The 25715-nt window shown below is 50.7% G+C and overlaps 3 protein-coding genes across 7 annotated transcripts in view; 1 reads left to right on the top strand and 2 right to left on the bottom strand.

Annotated features, from left to right (window-relative positions):
* The first annotated feature begins 3434 nt into the window (after positions 1 to 3434).
* PTGS1 (prostaglandin-endoperoxide synthase 1) lies at positions 3435 to 13420 on the top strand. 2 transcript variants are annotated; one of them, XM_048965751.1, is made up of 11 exons: positions 3435 to 3582; positions 7057 to 7173; positions 7256 to 7396; positions 7911 to 8054; positions 8209 to 8390; positions 8476 to 8559; positions 8695 to 8941; positions 9377 to 9663; positions 10164 to 10311; positions 10391 to 10778; positions 10855 to 13420. In XM_048965751.1, exons 1-10 carry the CDS (start codon positions 3477 to 3479, stop codon positions 10756 to 10758), a joined length of 1824 nt encoding a protein of 607 aa, XP_048821708.1. In that variant the 5' UTR covers positions 3435 to 3476; the 3' UTR covers positions 10759 to 10778; positions 10855 to 13420. The 2 variants fall into 2 exon arrangements, with proteins under 2 accessions (XP_048821708.1, XP_048821709.1); XM_048965752.1 differs by having other exon boundaries at positions 3441 to 3483.
* A 119-nt stretch (positions 13421 to 13539) lies between these two features.
* PDCL (phosducin like) lies at positions 13540 to 19272 on the bottom strand. Of its 3 annotated transcripts, none has more exons than XM_048965753.1 (5): positions 19209 to 19272; positions 18606 to 18698; positions 18056 to 18230; positions 17462 to 17643; positions 13540 to 16875 (listed from the first exon to the last, which is right to left on the bottom strand). In XM_048965753.1, exons 3-5 carry the CDS (start codon positions 18222 to 18224, stop codon positions 16324 to 16326), a joined length of 903 nt encoding a protein of 300 aa, XP_048821710.1. In that variant the 5' UTR covers positions 18225 to 18230; positions 18606 to 18698; positions 19209 to 19272; the 3' UTR covers positions 13540 to 16323. The 3 variants fall into 3 exon arrangements, with proteins under 3 accessions (XP_048821710.1, XP_048821711.1, XP_048821712.1); XM_048965754.1 differs by having other exon boundaries at positions 19128 to 19213; XM_048965755.1 differs by lacking the exon at positions 19209 to 19272 and adding an exon at positions 19054 to 19140.
* A 275-nt stretch (positions 19273 to 19547) lies between these two features.
* RC3H2 (ring finger and CCCH-type domains 2) overlaps positions 19548 to 25715 on the bottom strand; it is a 28106-nt gene continuing 21938 nt past the window's right edge. Inside the window, exons 20-21 of one of the 2 annotated variants that reach the window (XM_048965749.1) lie at positions 25260 to 25408; positions 19548 to 24654 (exon numbers count right to left, since the gene is read on the bottom strand). In XM_048965749.1, the coding sequence (XP_048821706.1) occupies positions 24456 to 24654; positions 25260 to 25408 (348 nt within the window). In that variant the 3' untranslated portion in view covers positions 19548 to 24455. The remainder of the gene's footprint in view (positions 24655 to 25259; positions 25409 to 25715) is intronic. The other variant, XM_048965750.1, reaches the window with a different exon arrangement.

A 25715-nucleotide genomic window follows, 5' to 3' on the forward strand; every position in this document is an offset into this window, starting at 1 on the left:
GAAAGCTCAAGTGCTTTTTTAATCACTACAGAAGCTCATTATTGCTTTCCAGTGACTCTTATGTCCTTCACTTCTCCTTTCAGATTAGAGTCTATAGTCAGATGAATATTGGATGATTTCATTACATACAAATGCAATCAACAGTTTTGCATAAATTTCTCCTCTTTTCTTGAGTTTCAATTGACCTCAGCACCCGTGGAGGCAGGCGCAATACACATGTAAATGAGCTGGCGTTGCTGCAAAGACACGGATGCGAGAAACAAGATAAACTGTCAGATAATATTTGGGATTTTAAGAGATCAAAAAAATACTTCCTTGTTCAGCCAAGCCGTGAAAATGGCACCTTCAGCTGCTGGGAATGAGCTTTTGTGTTGCTGTGGGTCCGGCTGTGGGCAGCGATGGGAGCGATGGGCAGCAGCAATGCTGTCGGCAATGAGCAATGCAGTGGATGCTGCCCAGCACAGCTCCGGTGGGAGCAGGGCCCAGCGGGGACACAGGCATGTGGATGCCAGGGACACCCACTGCAGCCCAGGACTGGGTGGCCAGCCCTGTTCCAACGGGATCAGCACGGCCAGAGGGTGCTCAGCCCATGGGCAGCCCTGCGTGGGACGCCTGTCCTGGGCACTGCTGTCTGGGCAGTCCCACTACCCCCACCAGCACATAACAATGCCTTTGAAAGATATTTAAACCCGCACACCGCACTAACAATCAGGGCTAATTTAAACAAACTGTAATTAAACATAAAGGACCTCTTGGTAGGAAAGTCAGGGAAAACTGTCAGTGGTTCCTTTGGCTGCGGAGCCCTCACCTCGAAGGACTGATCTCAGCGCTCCTGTGAGCAATGCAGCACTCCCACACACGCGTTCGGGGGCCGGTGAGGAAAGAAGCTCTTGGGTTTCTTTTGATACCTTTTTTGCGCTAATCTTCTTAACAGATTTTTAATTGATGGGAACAGAGCACTTTGCAGCCGTGAAATCTATTGGTGTAATTGCTGGTGGATTAGTCCCATTAAGCACACAAATTACCTGTCTCCAGGCCGCCGGCCCCACCAGGGAGCTCCCCGTGCTGGACACACTGAGTGGCCCCATTCTGAAGCAATTCTGATAAAATAAACTCTCTAATCAGGTAAATAATTCCATAAGGGAAATTGCTGCCTTCCCGCAGCCCCCTCCTCCAGCGGGAACCTGGCTAGTTTCAGGGGAACGGAACATGCCTCCAATTACAGACAAACCTTCAGCTCGAAGGGAGAAGCTCATGGCACATGGGACCCCCTTGAAATGCAGCGTCCGAAGAATTAAAGCATTTAAGCTGTCAGCCAGAATCTGCCCGAGCCCTGATTACCTGGGGGTGACACACGGTGTATTTAGGTTCATGTCTGCTGCAATTTCCTGGCCCCCAGCGTTGATGCTGAGTGACTGCGTCCTGCCCAGGGTCCCTGACACGTGGCCTCAGTGCGGGGACACCGACCTTTGGGGCAATTAGGGACATCCCTCCTGCAGCAGGGGAAGCATGCGGTGCCCCTGAAGAGCCACTGTGTGAGCACGGCTGTGCCCATTTCACAGCCACACTCGCTGAAGCCACATGGCTGTGCTGGTCCCATTTCTGGCAGGGAGGACCCATTTGGTATAGATGGCACAGGGCTGCTCCTCCTGTGAGGGATGGGAGACCCTTGACTGCCCCATGGGAAGTAGAGAGCAATGGGGCCACGCAGGGGCCGGCACCCACACTCACAGAGAGGGCTGGGTGCTAGGGCTGGGGAGAGAACCCTACACTGCAGGTAATTGGCATCAGATGCTCCCTGACCCGCTGCATCCAGCGGGAAGCTGGAAGCATTTATTTGTCTGAGCTCTATCTGTGCGCGGGAGGCGTTGGCAGTGGCGGAGCTGGGCTCGGTGAGCCTAATGAGCCAGGCTGAAGATGATGAATATGATTGCTGAAAGCGTTTTCCTGAGTCCTTCTTTCCTGGGGCTCAGGTTACGAGTTCCCAGACAGCCTGTCCAGCCGGGGCCTTTCAGCTCTGATTTGTAGCCCCCCAAACAGCGCCTGTCAGCTCCCTGTCCTGGGGAAGTGCTTGGCCCTCATCCGCCGTGCTGCAGGGAAGGGCTGGGACTGAGCATGGGTACCGCAGACCCTGCTCAGCTCCGGGGAGAGCTGCGACACTGAGCTGCCCCACATCTCCCGACAGGAGAGATGCCGCGGCTGCTCGTGGCCATCGGCACTCATTGTGGCACTCTCAGTTTTCCCTCAGGGTGAAGCAGCACGGCGGTGGCTCTGGCTCTTCTGCTGTCAGCCCGGCGTTGCCTCGGGATGGATCTATCCCTGAATCGCATCCCCACTCAAAGAGCTCATACAGGGTTGCACAGAGCCGGATCTTCCCGTGGGTGCTCAGCTCTGGGGACGCACACCTGCAGGACCCCAAGCACAGGGTGGAGGAAGCGGGGCTGTCGGCTTCCAGGGCAGCTCCCGCACGGCACACCGCCGCTGGGACAGAAGGAGCTCTGCGGTGCCGACTCCGCCACCCCCGGCACAGGCAAAAGCTCTGCTGCAGCCCCCGGGAGAAGTCCCAGTGAGGGAGGGCCGAGAGTTGCTCTGAGCCTCCCTGCGCTCCTCCCGGCTCCGCGCTGCCATTGGCGGTGCTCTGCTGCCTCCCTACGGAGCCGTGCAGCTCGGCACGACGCACACGTGGGTGATGGCGACGGCCGTGTCCCCTTCCAGCGCCCCCGGCTGCGGTGGAGCGACGGCGGAGCGCCCACGCGGCTCCGCACCGGTCCTTCCCGGAGCCCCCCTCCCAGCCGTGCCGTATCGCCCGGCCCTCCCGCGAGGAGCCGTGCTGGGTGCAGGCAGGGCTCACCCCGAGCGCAGGAGCAGCGCGTGGTGCTCCAGGAGGGCTGCACGGCGCCCGTCTGATTGGTGCGGTGTGGAGCGGTGCGGAACGGTGTGTGGCCGCTCTTTGTTTTGGGCTTCTGCAGCTCTGAGAGGTGACAGCAAAGCCCCGGTAGCCCCAAACGCGGCTGCTGCCCTCCACCTGGAGCAGCCCGGACGGTGCCACCAGGCCCGGGGACGTCCCCCGCCGCCGGCCCAGGGCGCTCTGCAGGGCGCTGCCCCGCACAGCGCCTGCAGCCTGCCGGCCCGATCCTGCTCCGCGGGCACCGGGCTGGGAGCAGCGCCAGGCGGGAGGCACGGCGACGCTCCCGGTAACCCCGTTTGTTCCGCCGTTGGCGGCTGCGGACAACCCCCGGGGTGCCGGGCTCGGACACGGCGCTGCCGCCCGAGCTGTACCGCCGCCCCCGGGGCACGGGGCGGGACGGGACGCGGGGACGCGAGGAGCGGGGCGAGGCCCTGGAGGAGCGCGGGGTCCCCCCGGGGGCCGGGCTGGAGGCGGCCCCGTGCCGCCGGGGGCGGGAGGAGGCGCGACGGGGGCGGGGGCGGCGGGACCGGGCCGGGCAGCGCGGGACGCGGCGGAGCTGCCTATCGCCATGGGCGGTGGGTGCCGGGCCCGGGTCCCCCCGGCCGCGCTGCGGCTTCTTGTCACCCACGCGATGCTGCTCTGCGCCGCCGGGAGCGCCGCGGCCGCCGGCACCGGTACGAGGGGACGAGCGGCGGGGGAAGACCCCGAGGCGGTGCCGGGGCGCGGGGGGAGCTGATACAGGGAGTGCGGGACCGGGATCTCCCGCGGAGCCCGGAGCGCGGAGGGGCGGCGGGGCCAGGGTCTGCGTGACGGGGAGAGGGGGCGTGGAGACGTCGGGGCCCCCGGCGCTGTCTCTCGCGGTGGTCTCGGGGCAGGATCGCGACCGTTGCCCCTGCTGGTGCCCGGCCCGAGGCGAGGTCGTGGCAGTGGGCTGCGGGCGCTGCAGGAAGGGTCCCTTCTGAGCTGCCCCGACGGCTGCCGGCGGCTGCCTGGAGCTCCTGGGGAGAATGAGAGCCGTGCCCGCGGCTCTGGGCGCAGCTGCTGCCCTCTGACCCGCACCTTGTCCCATGCCCGTGGCCTCGAGCTGCGCTGCATGCCGTGTGCTGGCCCCACGATGGGCTCAGGCGTTGAAAGGTGAATGCAGCCATAGACCACGATGTGAAATAGTGCTGCCAGCTCCATCCGTGTGCTGGCCTGGGCAGTTCCCTTCAGGTTTGAGGTTGGATGCTGACCGTGTTCCTCTGCTGTGAAATGATTTTCCTTGCTTCTACATTACAAGACCCAGCACACAGAACTTACGGGGTTTGGCAGTTCCTTGGTGAAGCCTTCGTGGCAAAAGCAGCACAGGAGCGTGCTGTGCTGGGCATCCCTTGGTGTGCTGTGGCTGTGTGTGCTGCAGGCGGTAGTGGTGACCCCATCACTACATGGAAGGAAGGGACACAGACCCCAGTGCAGAGGGTTTGGACTGCATGGGGCAGAGGGGCTGTAGGGATGGGGCATGGCCTCCTCCCAGCACCCACAGCCCTCCTGCAGTGCGGTGGCTGTTCCTGCACAGAAACAATGACCCTAAGGTGGAGACTTCCCTGTAGCAGTGGGTGTGCGTCCAAAAGGGAATATGAGCCAGGCTCACAGGGCTGCTTTCATGCACGAAAGTGTGGCTCTGGGAGCCAGCAGCAGGCAGCCATGCACTGAGTCCCACAGGACAGGACCTGGAGACCTCTGGGGACAGCCAGCCCACGGCTGCTGGGACGGACAAACCATGATGGCACAGCCCTGGTGCTGCTGGTGGCAGAACGGGGTCAAGACAGATTGCATCACACAGGGATTATCTCCCAAGCTTTGATGAGCAAAGAGAGCTGACTGAGAGATCGGGGGACCCATGCTGGGACCTGTGGTGCAGTGAACCCTGTGGGTGGCTCCAAGAGGCACACAGGCTCCTGAGGACAGAATAACCCCTGCCTGCTGGGTGCTTGCACATCTCCTCACCTCTTTGCAGGCAGCTCCTTGGCTCAGAGCAGTAACGTTTTTCCTCCTTCGAGACTTTCTCTGGCTGTGACCTGGGCTGGGCTCCCACAGCGTCTCTCTGCTTTCCCCTGCGGATATTGCCCTTGGCACCTGTCTGCTGCCTTCGCCTCGGGGCTGTGTATTTGTGTAGGAGCACATGTTTCTGCAGACTAACAGAGCTTCTCCAGTTGCATCCTCCTCAAGCCCAGCCCTGTTCACAGGCACAGCTGTCCCTGGTGTCACTGCCTCAGCTGGGCTCAGACCCGCGATTCCTCCTGCAGATCTGGGTCCATTCCTACTACCTGCGGTCAGTCTCCCCGTGTGCGTGGTGCAGCTGCAGCCCCGCAGGTTGCTGTGCAGCCAGAAGCTGTTGCAGATGACAGTCTGGCTGCAGTGGGCTGGGAGTGGCTCCTGGGCCCAAGAAACCTTCACAAATCAGAAAAACAAGTGTGAACCATTCACTGTCTTCACAGCTCGGAGCCATGTACACACTGGGAACGTCCCGCCCGGTGAGCCCAGCCTGCTCATGATTCACCCCATGTCGTCAGTTTGGCTGCGGTTGGCGGAGCGGATGTTGACCCCAAAACGAGGCATTTTTCAGCAGCTATCGTGGGCATTCGCCGGCTGTGCCGTCACGGAGGGGCTGCAGTCTGGGGCCGGGGGCGGGAGCAGCGTGTCCCACACCTGCGGCCACACCGCTGGATTCCTGCTCGGGGTGGAGGTGGCTGCTGCACGCCGGGACGCGCTCCGTGCCCCTGGCTGGGACGTGCCGCTCCACCCCGCCCGCGGGTCCCCACTGACACCGCTGTGAACCCGGAGCAGGCAGCAGCCTGCAGAGCCCTGGGCACGGAGCGGGGCTGCACTTGTAGGTGTCGGTGTTTGCAGCGGGGTGGAACACGGAGCTAACGGGCCGGCAGTACTCTGAGGATGCTTCAGCTGGGCTGCACCGTGGCCCTGCTGGCGAGTTCAGTGATGTGAAACGACAGGGGAGCGGTCTGAAGTTAAATTGTATGAGATAAATAAGGACCTGCTGCTGCTTCCACCCAGGGATGTGACAGCATTTGGAGACATGGAAAGGTGCAAGGTGAAAGGGAGCACAAAGGAAGGGCTGGGAGCTGCACCCTGTGGGCTGGCCCCATAGTGTGATGGTTCAGGGTCCCAGTGCTGAGAAGTGCCCTGAGATGTCTGGGAAACTGCAAGGCTGCACATTTAGCTTGATTTGTCAAAGATGTTTGGTTTTAGCTTCAATTTCCAATGGAAAATGTATTGTGCCAGTCTGCATGAGAGCCTGGTTCCAGACCCTGCAGAATTTGAACCAGATCAGGCAGAGCCCTTAGGGCTGGGAGTGCAGCCCCCACAGCAGCTGTGGATGGACACTGATGGTGACAGTTCCCAGCGCCTTTGAGCAAAGTCTGTCCCTGGGCGCTGTGTCCACCAGGCTCCCCCTGGCAGCTCCATGCTGGAGGCAGCTGCGCACTGCGTGCCAAGGATGGTTTACATAGCACAGCCCCACCGCAGCCGCTTCCAGCTCCTGGGCTGCCCTCTCTGCAGCCCAATCGTGTTCCAGCTGTCCTGTGCTGCGGCAGCTGCCTGAGTGCTGGCAGATTGGGGACGTGATGCCACAACACGGTGCTTTCAGGCTTCTCCCTGCACAGCCCCCAGGGCTGCAGTGACACCTCCAGCATGGCCCAAGAGGAGCTGCTGGGATGGACTGGGACCTCAGCGTGCCCCCTGTGACCACAGTTGCATTGGCTGGGTGATGTCGTGGGGAGGGCAGGACGGGCGCTTATCTGGTAGCTGCAGCCAGGGTGTGCAGGCAAAGGGGCAGCTGTGGAGGAAGCGACCAGGCTAGGGCTGGGAGGAAGGAGCCCAGCAGTCAGCCCCTTCCTCCACTCAGCGCAGAAAAGCTGTGCCAAAGCAAACTGCGGCCCGACAATTGCCATTATTAATGGTGGTGTTTGCAGGGATTTCTGCAGCTCTGGGGCACAGCAGTCCATGCACAAGGCTCCAGCAGTGCCTTTCTGCTGCCGCCAGCTGCGCTGGGCTTGGCTGTGTGCAGGGCAGCACGGCCCTGCTGGGGTGCAGCGAAGCGCCCAACATGGTGGCACTGCAGGTGGATGGTGACCTCTCCTCTCTCCCCCCAGTCAATCCATGCTGCTATTACCCCTGCCAGCACCTGGGTGTGTGTGTGCGCATCGGCCTGGAAGGCTACGAGTGTGACTGCACACGGACGGGGTACTTTGGGGCCAACTGCACCTCACGTAAGTCCACGGCACTGTTCTGGGTGGGCACTGAGCTGTCATTACCTGGTGCCAAGTGCTGTGCTGCATTTGTGTCCCACAGCTGAGCTCTGGACACGCTTACGTGACCTGCTGAAGCCCAGTCCTGCCTTTTACCACTTTGTCCTCACTCACTTCAGGTGGCTCTGGGACATCATCAACAGCACATTCATCAGAGACACTCTGATGAGGCTCGTGCTCACAGGTATGAGGGGTGGCACCAGGACTCTGGGCATCAGTGTGGGCATGGGTGGCACCAGGCTGGGTCACTTTGCTCTGCACCACCTGCATGCAGGTGATGTTAGCAGTGGGAAGCACCCTGCACACAAGCTGAGCACCAAGCAATGGCTGCTGTCAGCACGCCATGTTCCCCCTATAAAGGGCTCTGGAGCGGCCGCACGAGGAGCAGCTGGTGGAAATATGGAGCTGGCCCTTGTTACTCATGTCCTTGCATTTATCACTTTGCATAAATATTTAGGTTCCAGCTCTTGGAGCCATAGGGACGTGTTCACAAGGCTTCGTCTGTTGATTTCAGCATTTATGCATGTTTGTCGTCTAATTCATCATCCAGGAATCCATTAGTGCAGAAGCAGAACCATCCGCTCATGCAGGGACCTGCAGCCTCTGATGGGGGGGCACAGCACAGCACAGCAGCACGTGGACTGGGATGCCTGAGGTCTGTGCTGCCCCGTGGCACCAACTCAGCTCTCTCCTTCCAGTTCGCGCCAACCTCATCCCCAGCCCTCCCACCTTCAACTCCCAGTATGGCTACATCAGCTGGGAGGCCTACGCCAATGTCAGCTATTACACGCGCATCCTCCCACCGGTGCCGAAGGAGTGCCCCACACCCATGGGGACCAAAGGTACGTGGTTGGCACAGGAACATGGAAAGTGATGAGCATGGGCTGGGTCTACAGAGCAGCGCCTGGCTCCTGCCTGGTGCCACACACTCGCTGCCTGCACTGTGCTGCAGTGGTTGAGCTGCATGGCACCAGCGTCAGCCCCTGTCCTCCACAGGGAAGCAGCAGCTCCCCGACGCCCAGCTGCTGGCTGAGCGCTTCCTGCTGCGGCACAAATTTGAAGCTGACCCCCGGGGCACCAACTTGATGTTTGCCTTCTTCGCCCAGCATTTCACCCATCAGTTCTTCAAGACCTCTGGAAAGATGGGACGCGGTTTCACCAAGGCACTGGGGCATGGGGTGAGGGCTCAGGGCTCGGTGATGTGGACACACGGCGATGGGCATGGGCAGGCTGCCGCCCTGCTCACACCGTGTGCTCCCACAGGTGGACCTGGGGCACGTGTATGGGGACAACCTGCAGCGGCAGCACCAGCTGCGGCTCTTCCAAGATGGGAAGCTCAAATTCCAGGTACTGCACGGCATGATATACTGAGATGCGTCTCGGTCCCATGCCCCAAGATTGCTGGAAGCCCACATCCCTCTGGCAGCTGCCAGGACCACGTGGCTTCCTCTCCAACTCACTTTCTGTTCCTGTTCCCCCGAGGTGGTGAACGGGGAGGTGTACCCCCCCTCTGTCACCGAGGTGCCGGTGCACATGGTCTACCCGCCTGCCATCCCCAAGGAGAAGCAGCTGGCAATGGGGCAGGAAGTGTTTGGGCTGCTGCCAGGGCTCTGCATGTATGCCACGCTCTGGCTGCGTGAGCACAACCGCGTCTGTGACATTCTGAAGCAGGAGCATCCCACCTGGGGCGACGAGCAGCTCTTCCAGACAGCGCGGCTCATCCTCATTGGTGGGTGCTGCAGCGTTAGGGGCTGGGGAGTTCCTCTCACAGCCTGCTGAGTTCGTTGGCTTTGGTCTGTCAACAGATTTAGTTTTGAATGATTTAGCTAAAACTCTGAATAATTTCATTCTAATATTCTTTTCTGGATTCTGGATGGAAGTGACTTGGTGTGAGACTGCAGTAAAGCAATTAAAGACCCACGCCAATATGTTCTATTAAGCAGCATGCTGGGGTTGGCTTTCTCAAAAACCATTTCTGTTTCGGCAAAATGACCGTTTTTGGTGGAAAAGTAATTCAGAGAGAAATTCCCCACCAAGTTCCCCAGCCCAGAGTCAGGAGGGTCCTGCACTGCATGTGAGTAGCGCGCCCAGCCCGGTGCCCTGCGGCAGGGGGGTTGAGGGGCACTGCCCCCACTGACACTTTCTTCTCTCACCTCCTGCCCAGGGGAGACCATCAAGATTGTCATTGAGGACTACGTCCAGCACCTCAGCGGGTACTTCCTGAGCCTCAAGTTTGACCCTGAGCTGCTGTTCGAGCAGCAGTTCCAGTACCGGAATCGCATTGCGGTGGAGTTCAACCAGCTCTACCACTGGCACGGGCTGATGCCCGACTCCTTCATCATCCAGGGACAGGAGTACAGCTATGAGCAGTTCCTCTACAACACCTCCATGCTCATGGACTACGGTATAGAAGCCCTGGTGGAGTCCTTTTCCAGGCAGACTGCAGGAAGGGTAAGACCCTGTGCTGCTGGTGCATCCCGTGGGGCTGTGGTGTCCCGTCTGTCCTACCACAGTGCTTGGTGTGTGTGTCCAACCTGCATGTAGCATTTGCCAAATTTCCTGGCGGTGCTGTGCATGCTGTGGCCCTCCCCACGAGCAGTGCAGCCGTGGCAGTGCTGTGCGCTCGGTCCTGGGACGCTGCAGTAAACACGGTGCTGCAGCCAGGAGCGTGCGGTGCGCGGGGGGCCCCAGGCCAGGCTGTGCCGCATGGAACAGCTTGTCTCATACTGTTCTTTGCTGCCATCACATGGATGTTCTCTTCCAAGTGATGTATCAACATTTCTGACTCGTGTGAAGCAGCACGGCTTCCACACAGACCTGCTGCTCTCAGGACTCCTGCTGTGACTCCAAACCCGGTGACCCCCACCCCAGGGCCCGCGTGTCAGCAGGGCCAGGATGAGGCTGGGGTCTGCTCATGTGGGCATGCTCCTCCTCATCTTCTCCTCCTGCAGATCGGTGGGGGGCAAAACATCAATGCCAACATATTGGGAGTGGCCGTTGGAGTCATCGAGGAGTCGCGGCAGCTGAGGCTGCAGCCCTTCAATGAGTACCGGAAGAGGTTTGGCCTGAAGCCCTACGTGTCCTTCCAGGAGCTCACAGGTAGGGCCCACTCCCCCAGCTGGGCTCAGGGGCTGCTGGCCCAGCCCATGCTGAGGTCTCTGGGGTTCTCTCGGTGCAGGAGAGGAGAAGAAGGCAGCAGAGCTGGAGGAGCTGTATGGAGACATCGATGCTCTGGAGTTTTATCCAGGGTTGCTGCTTGAGAAACCCCAACCCAACGGCATCTTTGGGGAAAGCATGGTGGAGATTGGCGCTCCATTTTCACTGAAGGGACTTCTTGGGAATCCCATCTGCTCCCCAGAGTACTGGAAGCCCAGTACCTTTGGTGGAGCAACCGGCTTCGAGATCGTCAAGACAGCATCACTGGAGAAACTCGTGTGCCTCAATGTGAAGAAGTGTCCGTACGTGGCGTTCCGTGTGCCGGATGCAGTGGCAGCAGGCGAGACTGACAGCAGCCGTGCGGGTGGAGCATCATCCACAGAGCTGTAGCAGCAGCACAGCCCACACAGGTACGGCCTGGCCTCACCCAGCCCAGGGAGGGAACAGACCTCTGCCCGGTGCTGAGTGTCCCTGTTGTCCCTGCAGGCAGCGCTGGGGCCGGTGCTCTGCTCATCCCGTGCCAGCAGAGCCTCCTGCCCTGGGTGGGCTCCAGCCCCACACCAGCAGGGAGAGGCTGGTGCTCACCTTGGGAAGAGCTCGAGTGCCTGAGGATAACTCAGCAGACCTAATCTTCCTACCACTGCCTTGCACTAAGCCAGCTTGGGAGCTCACTTGGTAAATCCCAGTGTCCCAGGATGCTCGTGGCCTCTCTGCCCCTCTCCCTCAGCTCCCACTGCCCACTCCTGCTGTGGGGCATCATACTCCAGAGAGCATGCAGCACACAGAGCCTTCCTGGCCTCATTGGGGAGGATGTGCTGCAGATGTGCTGCAGGCCGTGCTCTCACCTGGTTCTCCACAGCAGCCCCTCTCTGCCTTCCATCCTGCCTGGCACTGGACAGAGGGTGACCATGCCAGCTGCCCAGCCCTGGGGAGCTCCCAGAGCCCTGTGTCCCCCCTTTGTAGTGCTGTCCTGGCATACAACAGGCTGCTCTGAGCTACCTCTGTGCACATCACCCTATAAAGACTCCCCCACCCTCTGCTCATTGCACTTTCCTGCATTAATAGCTCAGTAAACAACGTTCCAAAGGCACACCGCCTGCTTGACCTGCTCCACAGCACATGCAGACATAAGCCCTCACCAACAGCATGACGTGATCACTGGCAGCCAGGGCTGCTGGCCTTAGTCCCAGCCAGATCCTAGAAAATGGACCTCTAAAATAAACAATGTTAAAAACCACTCTCATTTCCTCCAAGTTCTCAGGCTTTCGCAGTGCAGAGACAGGCCAAGGCAGGTGCCTGGGACCCAGGTGGAGGTGGGGAAGGCTCAGCAGCACTCAAACGGGGCACAGGGATTTCCTGGGTCCCAGCCCTTGCTGAAGTTGCCATGCTTGGGTAGAAGCATGGTCAGACAGCAAATGGCATCCAGTGGGAGCAGCACACAGCTGAGGACTGCTGCCATGTCCCCAGGCATCACCACGCACTGCGATCCGTGCACTGTGTGCTTCCAGTGTCACACTGGCAGAGCATGCCTGTGGCCTTGCTGTGTGCAGGGCTCCAGCTCCAAGCATCCTCCTTGTTTCGGTTAGGCCACAAGTATCCTGCTTTTGCTTGTGGCTATCACAGCCAGCCAGCATTGTTTGTTACCAGCCGATAAGCGTGCACATAGAGAGCTGTCTCAGTGCTCTGTGCCACCGAGTGGACGTTTCCCCAGGAATAGCACAGCCCCCAGCCCCCCCATGCTCTTTGCTGGTCCTTCAGCCCCGTGTTCAGCATCTCTGGGGAGCGCAGTGGCACTGTGTGCCTGCGGGCTGATGTGCACAGGAGAGCACTGTGCTGTGCATGCCGTGTGAGGAGCAGAAAGGACAACATCTGCTTGTGTTCGTGTGACCTGCAATGTGTAGTGTAATGATTCACTGGGCACAAAATTACCAAAGTGGACACTAGGAGGAAGAGATCTGCTCCTGCAGTGCTTTTAATAGTAGTTCTCTTTTTGGTGTGCCTACAAATAAACCCCCAGCACTCTGAAGGAGATGGGATGTGGCTGTAGCACCAGAACGGACAGGCACAAGGAAAAGCACAGCCCAGCAGCGCAGCCGCTGCCTTCCTCCATCTCCACGAGCAGACACAGGACTAAACAGAGCTGCACCAGCAGGCAGGAGAGCCAAATTCACCTTGGCCACGTGTGTGCATTTGTCCTGTGCTGGAGAAGCAGCAGATAGAAAACAGGACACAGGAAGGACAGACTGCAAACACAGCGCATGTAACATGGCAGTAGGAAGAAGTGTTGCTCACCAACCTTTCACCACCATTACTGTTTACCACTTACTGTCCTATTTCAGACATGCAAACCAGGCTGAGTATCTGCAAACGATTAAAGGCAATAAATACCAACCTTGTTTTCCAGCACCAGTAGCTTTTTTTCCGAGCCCTCTTGCTCTGTGGACCTAATGGATTTAAGTTTGTTTCATGCTGTCACAACTGCAGCCAAAAATGTTCAGACTTGAGCAATGCCTGCACAAACTCTGCCAAGGCACAAGGAAGGGAACCGACCGCAGCCGCTTTGCTCGAGACTCCCAACCTTTCACAACGCTTTTATCTCAGAGCAGTTTCACCAGATGCACTAAAAAAAGCAGCAGGGTGCTGGTGGGAGGAAGGGGGGGAGGAAAGAACAGGCAGATCCCAAAGGACAGTTTGCAGGTACCTGCCCAGCACCCACCACCTCTGGGAGCTGCAGGGCGAGCTGCTGCCAGGGCACAGGATGGGCACAGCAACCTTCCCACTTTCAGCCAGTGTCTGGCAGCTGAATCTCATCCTGAATGTAAATTACAGAGGACTTTTGGCCAAGATAAGGCCTGATGCAAGAGACAAAATATCCAAGCATACAGCTCGTATCTGTACCACTGCCTGCTGCACCAGAGCCTTTCACAGCTCTGAAAAATGCTGGAACATCCCATCAGGTTTCTGCCCAGAACAGCGTTTTGTGCTGTGCCAGAAAACATAGATGAAACATCTTTGGCAATATTAAAAGACTTCCTTTATTCAAAGTCAAGCAATTTAGTAGGAATGCATCAATAAAAGTGGAGTTCTGACAGTGATGGAACACAACAGCTTGGAGGCAAGGAGAGGCATCTGCCTCAAACCCAAATCCTGACGCTCACGGCCAAACCAGAATGTTTCAAAACTTTTATTGTAGGGATGTGTTGATACAATTTCATTTTAATTTCCATTCTCTAATGCATATATATCTATAATGTGCATATATATATGCATATACAATCCAGTTTTTAATCTGCAGGTTAGGACCTCATTTAAATTAAGATAAATAAAGCAGACTTTAACACTTCAACTAAAACATTTACAGATACAGTGTTAGTGAGCTGAAGTTCTAATTTGTATTGAATGGACAGTAACAAATTGATAACAAACCTATCCTAAAATCTGTTCTACTCTGCTATGCTGCTTTGCATGCAGTAAGAATGCTGGGTTTGGGGGCACAGAACTACTGGCTGGTCAGTTTGGAAGGATTTAGCTTCAGGAACAGGCAAAAGCAATAGCAGCACTCCAGCCCTGCTTCTCAGCAGCAAACACACACATCTTCTCCTTACCCCTCTTTGCCCTTGTGCTCCTTCTTTTCTTTCAGATCAATGATGAATTGGATTCAGGCTTCTCTTACACATCTTTTTCCCCCCTTTTGCTAAGGCAGCAGAAACCATCTGTCTCATACCTCAGCACCAAAACCTCATAACCAGGAGTCACCTTGCTGCAGGCCATCAGATGGAGCAGCAGGAGAGGTTCTGATCCTGCTGCAGCTTTACAGCCTTGGGCCTCAACCCCTGCTTGGTACAAATAAAACTTCAAAGTAACTCAGAGTCAGCTCTTCCCCCTTCAAACCAGGTTTTACTGTGGTGTTAACATGTGCCTGTCTGCACTACAGACTGAATCTCATCCTGAATACAAATCATGGTTGGTGTGACTTCTGTTTCTGAAACGCAGGATACTGACACTCAGTGACTTAATTTCAAGTAACCTGAATCTCTCACCACATTTTCAACTTTGGCTTTCTGCCACTTTCCTAAAACAGCTACAAATGCTCTTTCAGCTATTTTTAATTACAAATTATTTACCCGTCTGCTTATACTACTTTTAAAAATAGTTTGAATACATACAACTGTAAATGCTTATCCTTGTTCTAAGATCTATTCTTACTATGAACCTAATGCTTACAAGGAAATTTTTGCACTTCTCCCTGGTGCTCTGAAGCACCTCACATAAAACTTGCAATTAAATGTAATCATTAAACATAGCATTACATCATATTTACGTAAGGACAGTCTACTTTCCTCAAAATTAAATAACAAACACAATAAGTCACGTGTGAGAAAGCAAACATAATATCCAATTAAGTGTGCAGGAGACGTAATTCAGTAGCAACTAAGTACACAGTGCTCACATTCAGCGTGCTCATCTGCAGGAGGTGCAGGGAGATTACACCATCATCCGGCCAGCAAAGCCTTGGCCCTGCTCTGCATCACTGGAGGTTTCCATGCTTGCATTCACTACACACTGCTAATGGTTTCTAACGCTGCTTATGTCACAGCTACAAAGTGCTAGACTTGCTGGAGGCAGGGTGAACTGCAAATGCAGTAGAAACCCTGGAAATTACTTCAATTACTTCCCAGTATCACTACCTATAAAGTAAGCGGAGCACAAACAAAACCAACACACTTAATAACAATGTAATCACTAACAAATGCTAACAAACTTGCTGCAGAAGGGAAGCGTAATACACAGCATTCAGGAGCAATAACTTACTGAAAAGACAAATGGGCTCAGCCAGCACTGCTTGGCTTTTAATCTGCGTCCACAAGTGGGGATCCACAGTTTTTGGGGAAAGAGTCACCAGTGTCACTGTGCAACTTTCACAGCTACAATGCTTTCACCTCAACTCCACAGCATCTTCTCTGCCAGGGAACTCTGCTGATGCACTGTACAAAAAAACCCCATGCTCCCACAGAGGGAGGAAAAGCAGGACAGTGGCAACGCTTCTGATTCTGCCTAAGACTGTGCAGAAACCCCGTACTGAGCTTCAGACAAGGGAGCTCCCGTTCAGCAGCTTGTCTACTGGCCCAGGGCTCACTTCCCACAAAGCCTTCCAGTCATCTGTCAGGTCCAGGGATTATTAACATTCAAAATGTATCTCAGGACCCAGCTTAAGCAGGCAATGTGCAGACAGACAGAGACAAACATCAGCACTTATTTAAGTTTTGAGGATTTCAGAGATATAAAAAATTCTGAGGCTAGTAAGTCCCAGTTCTGCATTTTGCCAACAAAACTCTCCTTGATGCTCTGCAGGACGTATTGGTTCTCTGTCTCTGAAGAGGCAGAGATTATTTTCTGCTGAAGTGACTGTCGTGAACTCCAGTGGTAGGTATTTTAAAACCTAAGTACGTTTCAAGAGCTGTACCAGAAGGAAGATCTTCCCATTTAAGTCTCAGACAAGGTTAAAGAAAGAAGAGCCCTGAAAAGCAGTTTTCAGGATCAAGTTGTTGTTATTTGCAAGTGAGTACTAAACCAAAATTTGATGTCAACTGTTAGAACGACAGTTCCAAGAATGGGACTGAAAGCTGCAGAATGGAAGATGGGACCTTGCTGTGTTAACTCACTGGCAGCAGCTCAATTTCAGGTTAATAAAAGACATGGATGCCTAAAAACTTCATTACTGAATTGCGTTAGAACTTCATGCTTAGTAAAATACATTTTAACATGTAGCCCACTGAGTTAATTTAAGAAAACGTTAGGAATGCTTTAAATTATCTTGAACAAAATTTTAACAAGCAAAAATCCAAGTGCATGGAGGAGAACAACATACCCACACTATGAAAGTAAGGGAACAACCCCTAGCACAAGAACATCCCACAGCACAGCTACACCTACTGGCCCCCTGGTGTAAGAGGTTCAGTCTATTTCCAGATCACTGTCCTCACTGTAACACGCAGATGGATTATGTATAGAAGTCAGGAGCACTAGGTCTTTTTCTGGAAGCAGACCACACTCCTGCAAAAAAGCCTCCAGGTCAACAGCAAAAAAATCTTCTCCAAGCTGGTCAGTGATCCGCACAAAATTGCCAATAAGCTCCCCTGCCTTATAGACCAGCAAAGCTGGCAGAGCATTACTGGTAAAGCGAGCGCTGGCACCAATGAGCGAACTCTTTACTCTGCAAAATTTAACTGTTGGATACTCAGCAGCCAGGCAGATCATGCAGCCATTCAGGGATTCAGCACCAGGAATGTCATCTTCGTAAATATGAATCATGATCAGAGTGCTCTTATGCTCTTTATCAACCGTGTCCAAAAACGCTTCTCCGCTGCTAATCTCAAAGACCTGCTTAAATTGCTGCCCACTGTACAGCTGCTGTCTCATCTCCTCCATTCGCTGCTTCCTGTATCGCTGTAAAAATTCCTCATCATCTTCATCATTGTGAATCATGTTATATTCTTGTAACGTCATCTAAAAATACACAGAAAGATACACGACAGAGAAAAAAAGACGACCTGCATCACTATATGGGTCTCTTACATAATTAATTTAAATCAAGAGGATTAATGTGGGTCACTCATCTTTAATAACAGGCAAGTGCAACCCACAAAGGCTCAAGCACCTGCTGTATTACACTCCATTTTGATCTAATTAGAAACCGTGTCCAGTGGGAAGAGTGATTTCAGCCTTGGGTTTGCTAGTTCCCACATGCTGAACTAATAACTCAAGTGGCTGCTCCATGCTCCCACTTTAATTCAGGTTAATGGTAGCTGTGTGCTTTCACTAAGCTCTGAGCACTGATTTGGGTACCGTGCCTGACCTCAGATCTCTTCTCTTTCACCAGCTTTTTCAATGAGCTTTTAAGCAAACATTTATTTGGCAAAACAAGTACAGTACATTACCTCATCAGTAGAAATGACATCATCATTTCATGTATTTTGTTTCTACTCGCCTGCTTTGTTAAATGTATTTACTGACCAGATAAGGATTCATACCACACAAATAATGAAACAAAAAAATCCAGCAATTAAATGGCAATTCCTTTGTGTCATGTTACCTTTCCATTGATTTTTTCCTGAAGCTCTTTCTGCTTTTGCTTATCAGTCTCCTCATCTAAGTGAGATCTACACGTCATAGACAACTTCTTTATGAGGCGTTCCATTTCTCTGCGCTGCTCCTGTCTCTGTTCTGTCTCCAGTTGTTTAAACCTTCGCCAGTCATTAATGACTCCTTTTGGACCTGAAATTGAATATGGTGGCATTTAACCATAAAACAGTAACAAAATTACATCTCTTGGTTAAAATTCCAGTAAGTTTATAGAAGCCAGCAGTAAATCAGCAGGCTTATCATAAGGTTTCTGTACAGCGTGCAAAATGCTGTAATGAAAGAGAAGAATAGACCTGCCGTTTGTCCTTGAGCTTATAACTGTTTTTGTCCAAAAAGACAAATCTATCTAGCTGGGCTACCTTCAGAACTGTGCTGAAGGTTAACTCAGATTAATATCTAGGCTTTCAAGAACCCCACAACTGCAGGAATGACTCAAATATACCTGAAAATAGGTCTTTTGTTACAACAACAACAAAGCAGGAAACCACACAAACTTTCCAACAGAGAAAGTACTTACAAAGCAGTTAGTGTGCTATGGCAATACCTGTGTTGACTGCACTGCCATCGCTGCTAAGCTCCACCTCCCCAACACTGTCGGGAATGGAGCTCTCCCCTTCTTTGTCTTCCTTCTCACTGTCTTCATCCTCACCCTCACTACTGCTGTAATAATACTGGAGCTTCTCGCCCAGCAGTTTATCATCCAACGCAGTCATTACGTTCTAAAGAATAAACAGAACAGACCATGCACCTCTTAGCTGTGCAGCACAGGATACCACCTTACACGTACAACAGCAGCCTTCATTCCTTCTGAGCAGCTTCTGCCCACACAGGAGCGCTCAGGGCCCACCCCCACACGTCCGACACGCGAGCAAACTCTTAATGACAAACGTATTTAAGTTAACACTCAGGATGAACAAAGCCCTACTTTGTGTCTCAGCACTCAAAAAGCCGCAGTTATAAAGGCTGTTTCTGCAGCGAGGCACACGAGTGGATATCCACGCGTTTTTATCCACGGAGAACGAATTTCTAAGCGTGACTCGGGAGCCCCATCCGCCTCCACCACAGCCCTGCAGGCGGGCAGCCCAGCGACGTACCGTTCAGTTTCCGAGAGCGGGAATGGTTCTGCCGGCGGTTCCTCGGAGCAGACAGCGGGCTCAGCAGCGCTCCTGCGGGGCTGCCAGCAACACCTGCGGGGAGATCCGACCGTGAGAGCATCGCACAGCGATGTGCCAACAGCCGCGCCCCGAAATAACGCACTGCGGGCAAACAGCGCCGTGGCGAGGAGAGCCGCGTTCTGTGTTTAACTCAAGAATACAAAATCACAAAACACATCGAGCGAGCGCGGAGGCAGCGCAGGCGGTGCCACAACGCTGCGCATAGCGGCTGCAGGCCGAGGGACCGCCGGCACGGCGCATCACTGCACTGCACGGGAACTCAGCAACACAGCATTGCACGGCAACGCAACACGGGCCGGCACCACGGCAGCACAGCACCGCACGGCACGGCCCCGCCCCAGTCCCCCTCCCTCCCGCTCCCCCTCACAGCAGGCGGCTCAGACGCTTCCGACGCGGAACCCCGCGGGGCCGGCAGCGCTCCTCGCGCAGTGCCGAGGTTACCGAGGAGCCCGCGGTGCCGCCAAGCCCCGCCGGTCCCCGTCCGACCCGCCCCTCCGAGCCCGGCCCGGCCCGACGCCTCACCGCCGCCCAAGGCCTTCCGGAGCGCTCCGCGCGGGGCACGGCGGGACGGGGCGGAGCGGGGCAGGGCGGCCCGCTGGGCGGGGAGCGCCGCTGGGTGGAACGCACGGAGGCGGTTAAGGTGGACAAATAATTTTTATTTGTGCATGCAAATACATGTCAATACTGCAAACTTCTTCCATCGATTCTCTCAAACACTGAAAACCATGATGCTCTACTCTGTGACCGGCCAAAGCTAAAACCTCTTCACTTCAGTGCTACAGCAAACACGCACGGCCGCCCCGCGCGGGGCCCCCCTACTCTAACACGAGGGAACAGACGAGTCGGGAACTCAAACCGAAATAAACGGAATAGAATTTACTCCCCCATATAACCCCATTTCATTTTACAGATTTTAAATTATAGTTTTAAATAGAAGCTGAGAATGCGCCATAAAAATGAGCATTAAATCCATCGTAGCGATGGTGCCTGCTTTATACATGATGGGTGTACACCATCTTTTATTTCATTTACATTTCAATCGAACAATAGATTTGCAAAGAAAATGTCTAATACAGACGTAAAAATATTCACACTAGAGCTTCACAATCGGTTGTACAATTGACAAACAGGCCTCTTTTCCCAAACTTTCCAGCTAAGCAAATTTATAAAATGTAATCGATGCAACAAGAAAAAAATTTCCTTAAACTTCCAGGGAAAAGAATACGCAGTAAACAGTATAAATGCGGACAGCAGATGCTGCAAGCTAACCACAATACTTCGGAGTGGCTGTACAGTGGGGATGTGCAGTACAAATCAAAGCCACGTGTGTTGTATCACAACTACCGTATAATATACTTGTTTGCCCAGCTACGAAATGCATGCATCCCATGCCTCGGATTCACGGAGATCTACTCTGGGTAAGTCAATGGGCTCTGGGCAGCGACCCTGGCTTTTGGCAGCGAGAGAAGCAGGCTCCGCTCGAGTTCAGCCTTGGCGGCAACCTCTCGATCACGACTGGAGGTGCAGGGTACGTTTGGATTTGGGAATGTCAGCGATTCCTTTTTGGCCTTCCCCGTCACCGACAGCTCCCTTCCCTCGCTGTGCTCCCTTGCCAGCAAAGAGACGCACAGTGCTGCCTGCTGCCAAAGCGCTGCTCGATTATCCTGAAAACTGGGTTATTCCAAAGCACGTTTGTTGTGTTCTGCTTGCAGAAGAGGTCCCTCAATGAGAGGGAACTGCCTAACAGAAGGGATCAAACTACAACATAAAGAATGGACTTTTACATACTGTAGATCATTTCTCATTTTGTTACACTCTCAAATTCAACATCTTCCTTTAAGCCCAATAATAATGAAGAATCTTGTTCACAAAGATGATCAAGGAGCTGCTGGCATACAGTGTCTATGTACAGCAACAGATACAACTTGACAACTTGTGCTTTAAGAAAGCAAACAAAAACATGTTTGGAACTATTCTGAGTGTAGATAGTTATTTTAAGTGTTCTTTCCTCAGCTGTTTCCTACCACTGTGCATTGCTTTGTACCTCATCCAGCCTAGTACACTATTATACAAGAACAGCATTCAGCTCTTGAGCAGAGGATAATTAAAATTGTGCAATAACACAATCATGTTATCAAAGCACTAAAACCTGCCAGATTAGACTTCTACAATGAGCAATTAAGAGCTTATTTAACAATCAGCTGTGTACAGTTTTTTTTTTGTTTTTAAATCAAGTGTCAAACTTCAGCATCCCTGTACTAGACTACCAAGAATCAATGCCAGTTTGCTTTGCAAAGAGTCTAACCTTTCCTTTGAAGGGTCTAGTATACATTCTACAATGCAAAATCTGCATAAACACTAAGATTCATTTCTTGTCACCTGTTTACAGGAACAAAATATCAGTAGCAGGGCTATCACTCTGCTATAATTATATGTTAAGAATGTACAGATAATTACTTCTCACACAAGCATTCTCCCAGCACAAGCATTAGTCTCTATTAAGACCTATGTGGAAAATGAGGCAAAACAAGGAATGAATCCAGGTAGTGAGGCAACACAATTAACTTAGATACTAATAATTCCTGTATCTCTTGCATGTGAAATCCCTGCTGTACCCCTAAGAGGGGAAAAGAAAAGAAAAAAAACACAACAAACAAACTCGAAATGCTTGTCCAAGCAAAGCAAAAGAGCCAATCTATTTTCCCCAATCTGCTATGGGCCTTTTTTTTTTTTTTTTTTTTTTTTTCCTGACAGCAAAGGTATCTTAGGCCAAAAGCTAAATGGGAACCACTGCTATTAATGCACAAAAATTAGTAATTATATCTCAGTGTCAGAAAGTAAGCCCTTCCATAGCCCAGAGGCACCTGATTTGCAACTAGACAAATGAATACATACTTGTTCATAGGGTCAAGGGATGAAACTCCACCAAGAAAGCCAGAACTGGGTTCCCACCTGTAGCTTCTACTTGTCAGGGCACTGGAGGGCATAGTTTCATGGCAAAAATCACACAGTCAGTGTTAGAACTGTAAGACAAAAGCTGGCATGCTATTTAAATGCCCAGGTAATTCTTTTGCCTGTCATTCTCTACATTAAAAATTCAAGAAAATAACTAGTCTCAGTTAAGAACCAACTCTCCATATAAAGTATATGGTCATCCTAGAAACTACTATATCATGGGACCTCCTGCTGCAGGCAAGAGTAGATAGATACATTTGTTCTTATATATGCCAATGTGGTTGGCAGGAATATGTTAGGCTTATGTAACTTCACTGGACAAACAGGCAAATGTGTGTAAGCAGCTTATTCCAATCCCCCTCCAGCAGAGCACAACCAAGTTTTTAAAACTGCAATTTTAAAATTAAAAAGTTAAGGTAAATACACAATCAATTTATGTAGTATATATTCACCCTCAGATCATGCTGAAGATGTTCTGTGGAGTTCTGGTGCACAGAGGGCTCTTTCCCTGAGGGCAAATAAGGACTTCTCAAACCTTTATATTTTCTCTATTTTTGTAACAAAATAGCAATTTAAAATTTAAAAATCTTTTAAAAAAATTACATCACCTTCAACATGGAAGATCTCACTGTTTAAATATCCATGAAAGAGACATACTTGTTTGCATATCTGTTTTGGAATTACATTGTACAGCAAATAATAGTATCTCAGAAGCATTTCAAAAGTAATATAAATTCATATTTACAGAATGGTCTTGGTATAAAATATACAACAATCATATTTATGTCTAACATTCTAAGTTAAGGTTAACATCAATAGGAAATAAATTAAGGTGACAAAGGTGGTCTGGTTCTTGTATCCATTCACTTTGAGTTGCAAGTGAAACAAAGCATCGATCTAACCCTAGCTATGAGGTGGCACTGGCTACAGGAAGGTTCAGCAACAGCCAAAGGAAACTAAAAGACTACTTGACTGTTTTTCTACATACATTCCTTAACATTGGAGTATTAAATAGATGTGTAAGATCTTCCATACTGACACCAGAATATCAAAACTAACCCTTGATTTTCAGGTATATTTACAACATAATTATTTCATGGACAGGTTCATTAGGAGAGATATCAAACACCAATATTTACTCAGTCTAATCAGTAACCCTCAGGGAAATGCCAACCCCCACCCCCCAGAAACGTGCACAAAACAGTTATCAAAATCTTACCCGACCACATAGCTGTGATTTGTAAAATAACAACTCAGACGACCAGTAACATGATCCTCTTTAAGCATTTTGCTAGCAGGAAAAGCCCTTACATGCAGTACACCTGGTGAAAGATCAGCTTGGCTTAAAATATTCCAGTACAATTTTCAGAGTGAACAACTTCACAGAAGTTAATAAAACAAACAAACAAAAAAGTAAAACTTGTCACAAAGAAAAGTAAGAGGACAAACAAGATGGTAATCATCAGGAGGGAGAGTCCTGCCTTCTTTAAAAAAAGAAAAAAAGCTGATTAAAAGCTTCTTAAAACCCAAACAAACATCTGCCCAGGGCTCTACTTCGTGTGCATTTATGAAAGAAAAAAAAATACCTATCTTCAGCTGACATGTCTAACAGGATTCTCAGTCACATCTTAACAGGGCATAAATTCATACACTTCTCAGAGCTCTAAAGGTCAGATAATGCTATATTATTGTATTTTCAAAGTCTTTCAAAATAAGTTGCCACTGAACAAGCAAAAATTAAACCTGAATATAAAATTATGATTAACAACACTAAATAAAAGGTAATAACTGCCTTAAATTCCCAATATTTAGTTTAAATTAAAAACAAAACAGTACAAAAACAGCAATACCATCTTGTTAGTCAGTGCAAACTCTACATACAGGGTTTTCAAAGGAAAGCAAAGAGCACCTGATACTTTTTGCCAAGTCATCTGGATTCTATAATCTGCAAGTTGAGAACCATTAATAAAAAAAAAAGAACAAACTGCTGTTACATTAGTGTATAACCTCTCAGTATGACTGAAAATTGTTTTGTGTATAACTCGGGAGATCAATACCTAGTACGTTAGCTGGAGGACTTAGGCACTTGGTTTACTTCTGGTAACTTTACTTGGACAAGTAGCCTGTGTACGTGTGTATCTACAGTACTAAAGCAGAAATGTGTGTGTGTGTGTATGTGCACGGGGGGAGAAATGGAAACAAAACGCTGCAGCAAAGCACTGCATCACAGACCTGCAAATAACGCAGCAGTGCAAAGCTAATGGTGTGTTAACCCTGTAAAAAGTCTCAAGTCCAAATCCCCACCTCTCAGTCTTCAATCAGGAAACAATACTCCATGCAAAGTTCCACAACTAAGGAAAAAGCAGCTGCAACAAGACACAAGTTCTTCTCTCATGAAACAAAATAGAGACAAATAAGTTAGTCTTCCTTTCACTAGATGTATCATCGTAGGATCCTGCTAGTTTAAATAACTGAGTTGTTAGTTTTCTACAGAAGCCATTTTAAACAAGAATGGCTCAGATACCGCACCGGATTGCTACAAACTCATAAAAAGCTGCTTTAAGCTTAAGTAAAACAATGTCCAAATTCCATTCATCTGTGGAAAGTGAACGCCTTACCCTAGTAAAGTAAGTTTTTTTTTCTTCAGAATGCTAATGCGAGAGGGGCTTGAAGTATCAAAGAGTCCACAGGAAATGCATGACCCCAATATTATTCTTTAAAAAAAATATACATTATATAATATATATTATATATATAAAAAGCTAGTGTAAATGCTTCCACGGTGTGGTCACAAGCTGGAAAGATGAATGCCTTTCAGCTGTTAACCATCCTGCCATTTGCAACAGGCTTTAAAAAGTCATTTTTATCCTCAGACATAATGTGAGCAGTTTTCAAAATGAGGCTGCCAACACTGACTGATGTGCTGATGGGCAGGCAGCTTGCATTGCTAACAGATGTTGTGATCGGCTGACTGAAGCAAGAAGTTACGGGCAGGATTGTTTTCTGCTCCTCCCTGAGGAGAAAAATAAGTTACACAAATATTAAACAAGTACATGCACAAGTATCCAGAACTGAATTTCTGTGCATTAAATAAATAATGACAAACTCATTTTTAGAAACAGGAATAACATCTTACTATGGAAAGGTATGCTCAGGATGTTAAATGCAGTCTGCCTCATTTTCAAAGACTGCATTATACATTAAAAACTATAGAACATATAAACCTAAAATAGTGTATTTTTAAAACTACCTCTCTATAGAGATTTGTGCAAACAGTCTGAAACTCAACCTTTTGGAATTTTTCTAAATTTCTGGCAACTATAAAAATACTTTCAGATTTTTTGCTTACTGAGTACGTGAAAGGTATTTTTAACAGCTGTGACCTGTTTCAGCACACGATTACAGCAATGCATACAAACAATGGTACCACCCTATGACTTTCACATTTGTGACCTCATTTGACTTGTTAACAGGTTCTTCTCATTTCACCACGTATACACAATGCAGATGTCTAACCCAAGTCTGAATAGGCGCGCAGTTCATCCTTAAACACACAACTATTTTGCTGCTTCTGTTTGTCTAAAACTGGCAGACACTGCTGTTTTGTCTAACACTCACAGAATCACAAGGTCTTCACCTAAACTTTGTCTCTTCTGTTCCATAGATTCTTTCTGGTGCTGCTTTAGTGGATGCCCATTCTCTACAGTTGTTCCATTGAGCAGCTGATCATCTTGAGAACTGATACCTAGCTGTATATCCAGAATCTCCTATAGGAAGAAGGAAAAAATATTATTGATGATGTAGCTACTAGTTTTAGATTCTCCTATTATGCCCTCCTATGTTAAACTGATGGAAATTTGAGTTTCTTCATTAGACTCCTTATTTTTTACATCATATAATTGGAATATCTACTGCATTTTGTTGTAGGAGAGCCCATGATGCTTCACTTTTGCCTATCACATCAGATATCTTTAACACAGTTTTGTGGGTTTTTTTGTTGGTTTGTTTCTGCTTTTTAAAAGTAGTAATATGCTATAATTTTAATTCTTAAAAGGGCTGAAATTCAAACAAAAC

The sequence above is a fragment of the Lagopus muta genome, chromosome 19 (genome assembly GCF_023343835.1).
Source record: "Lagopus muta isolate bLagMut1 chromosome 19, bLagMut1 primary, whole genome shotgun sequence".
NCBI classification, from domain to species: domain Eukaryota; kingdom Metazoa; phylum Chordata; class Aves; order Galliformes; family Phasianidae; genus Lagopus; species Lagopus muta.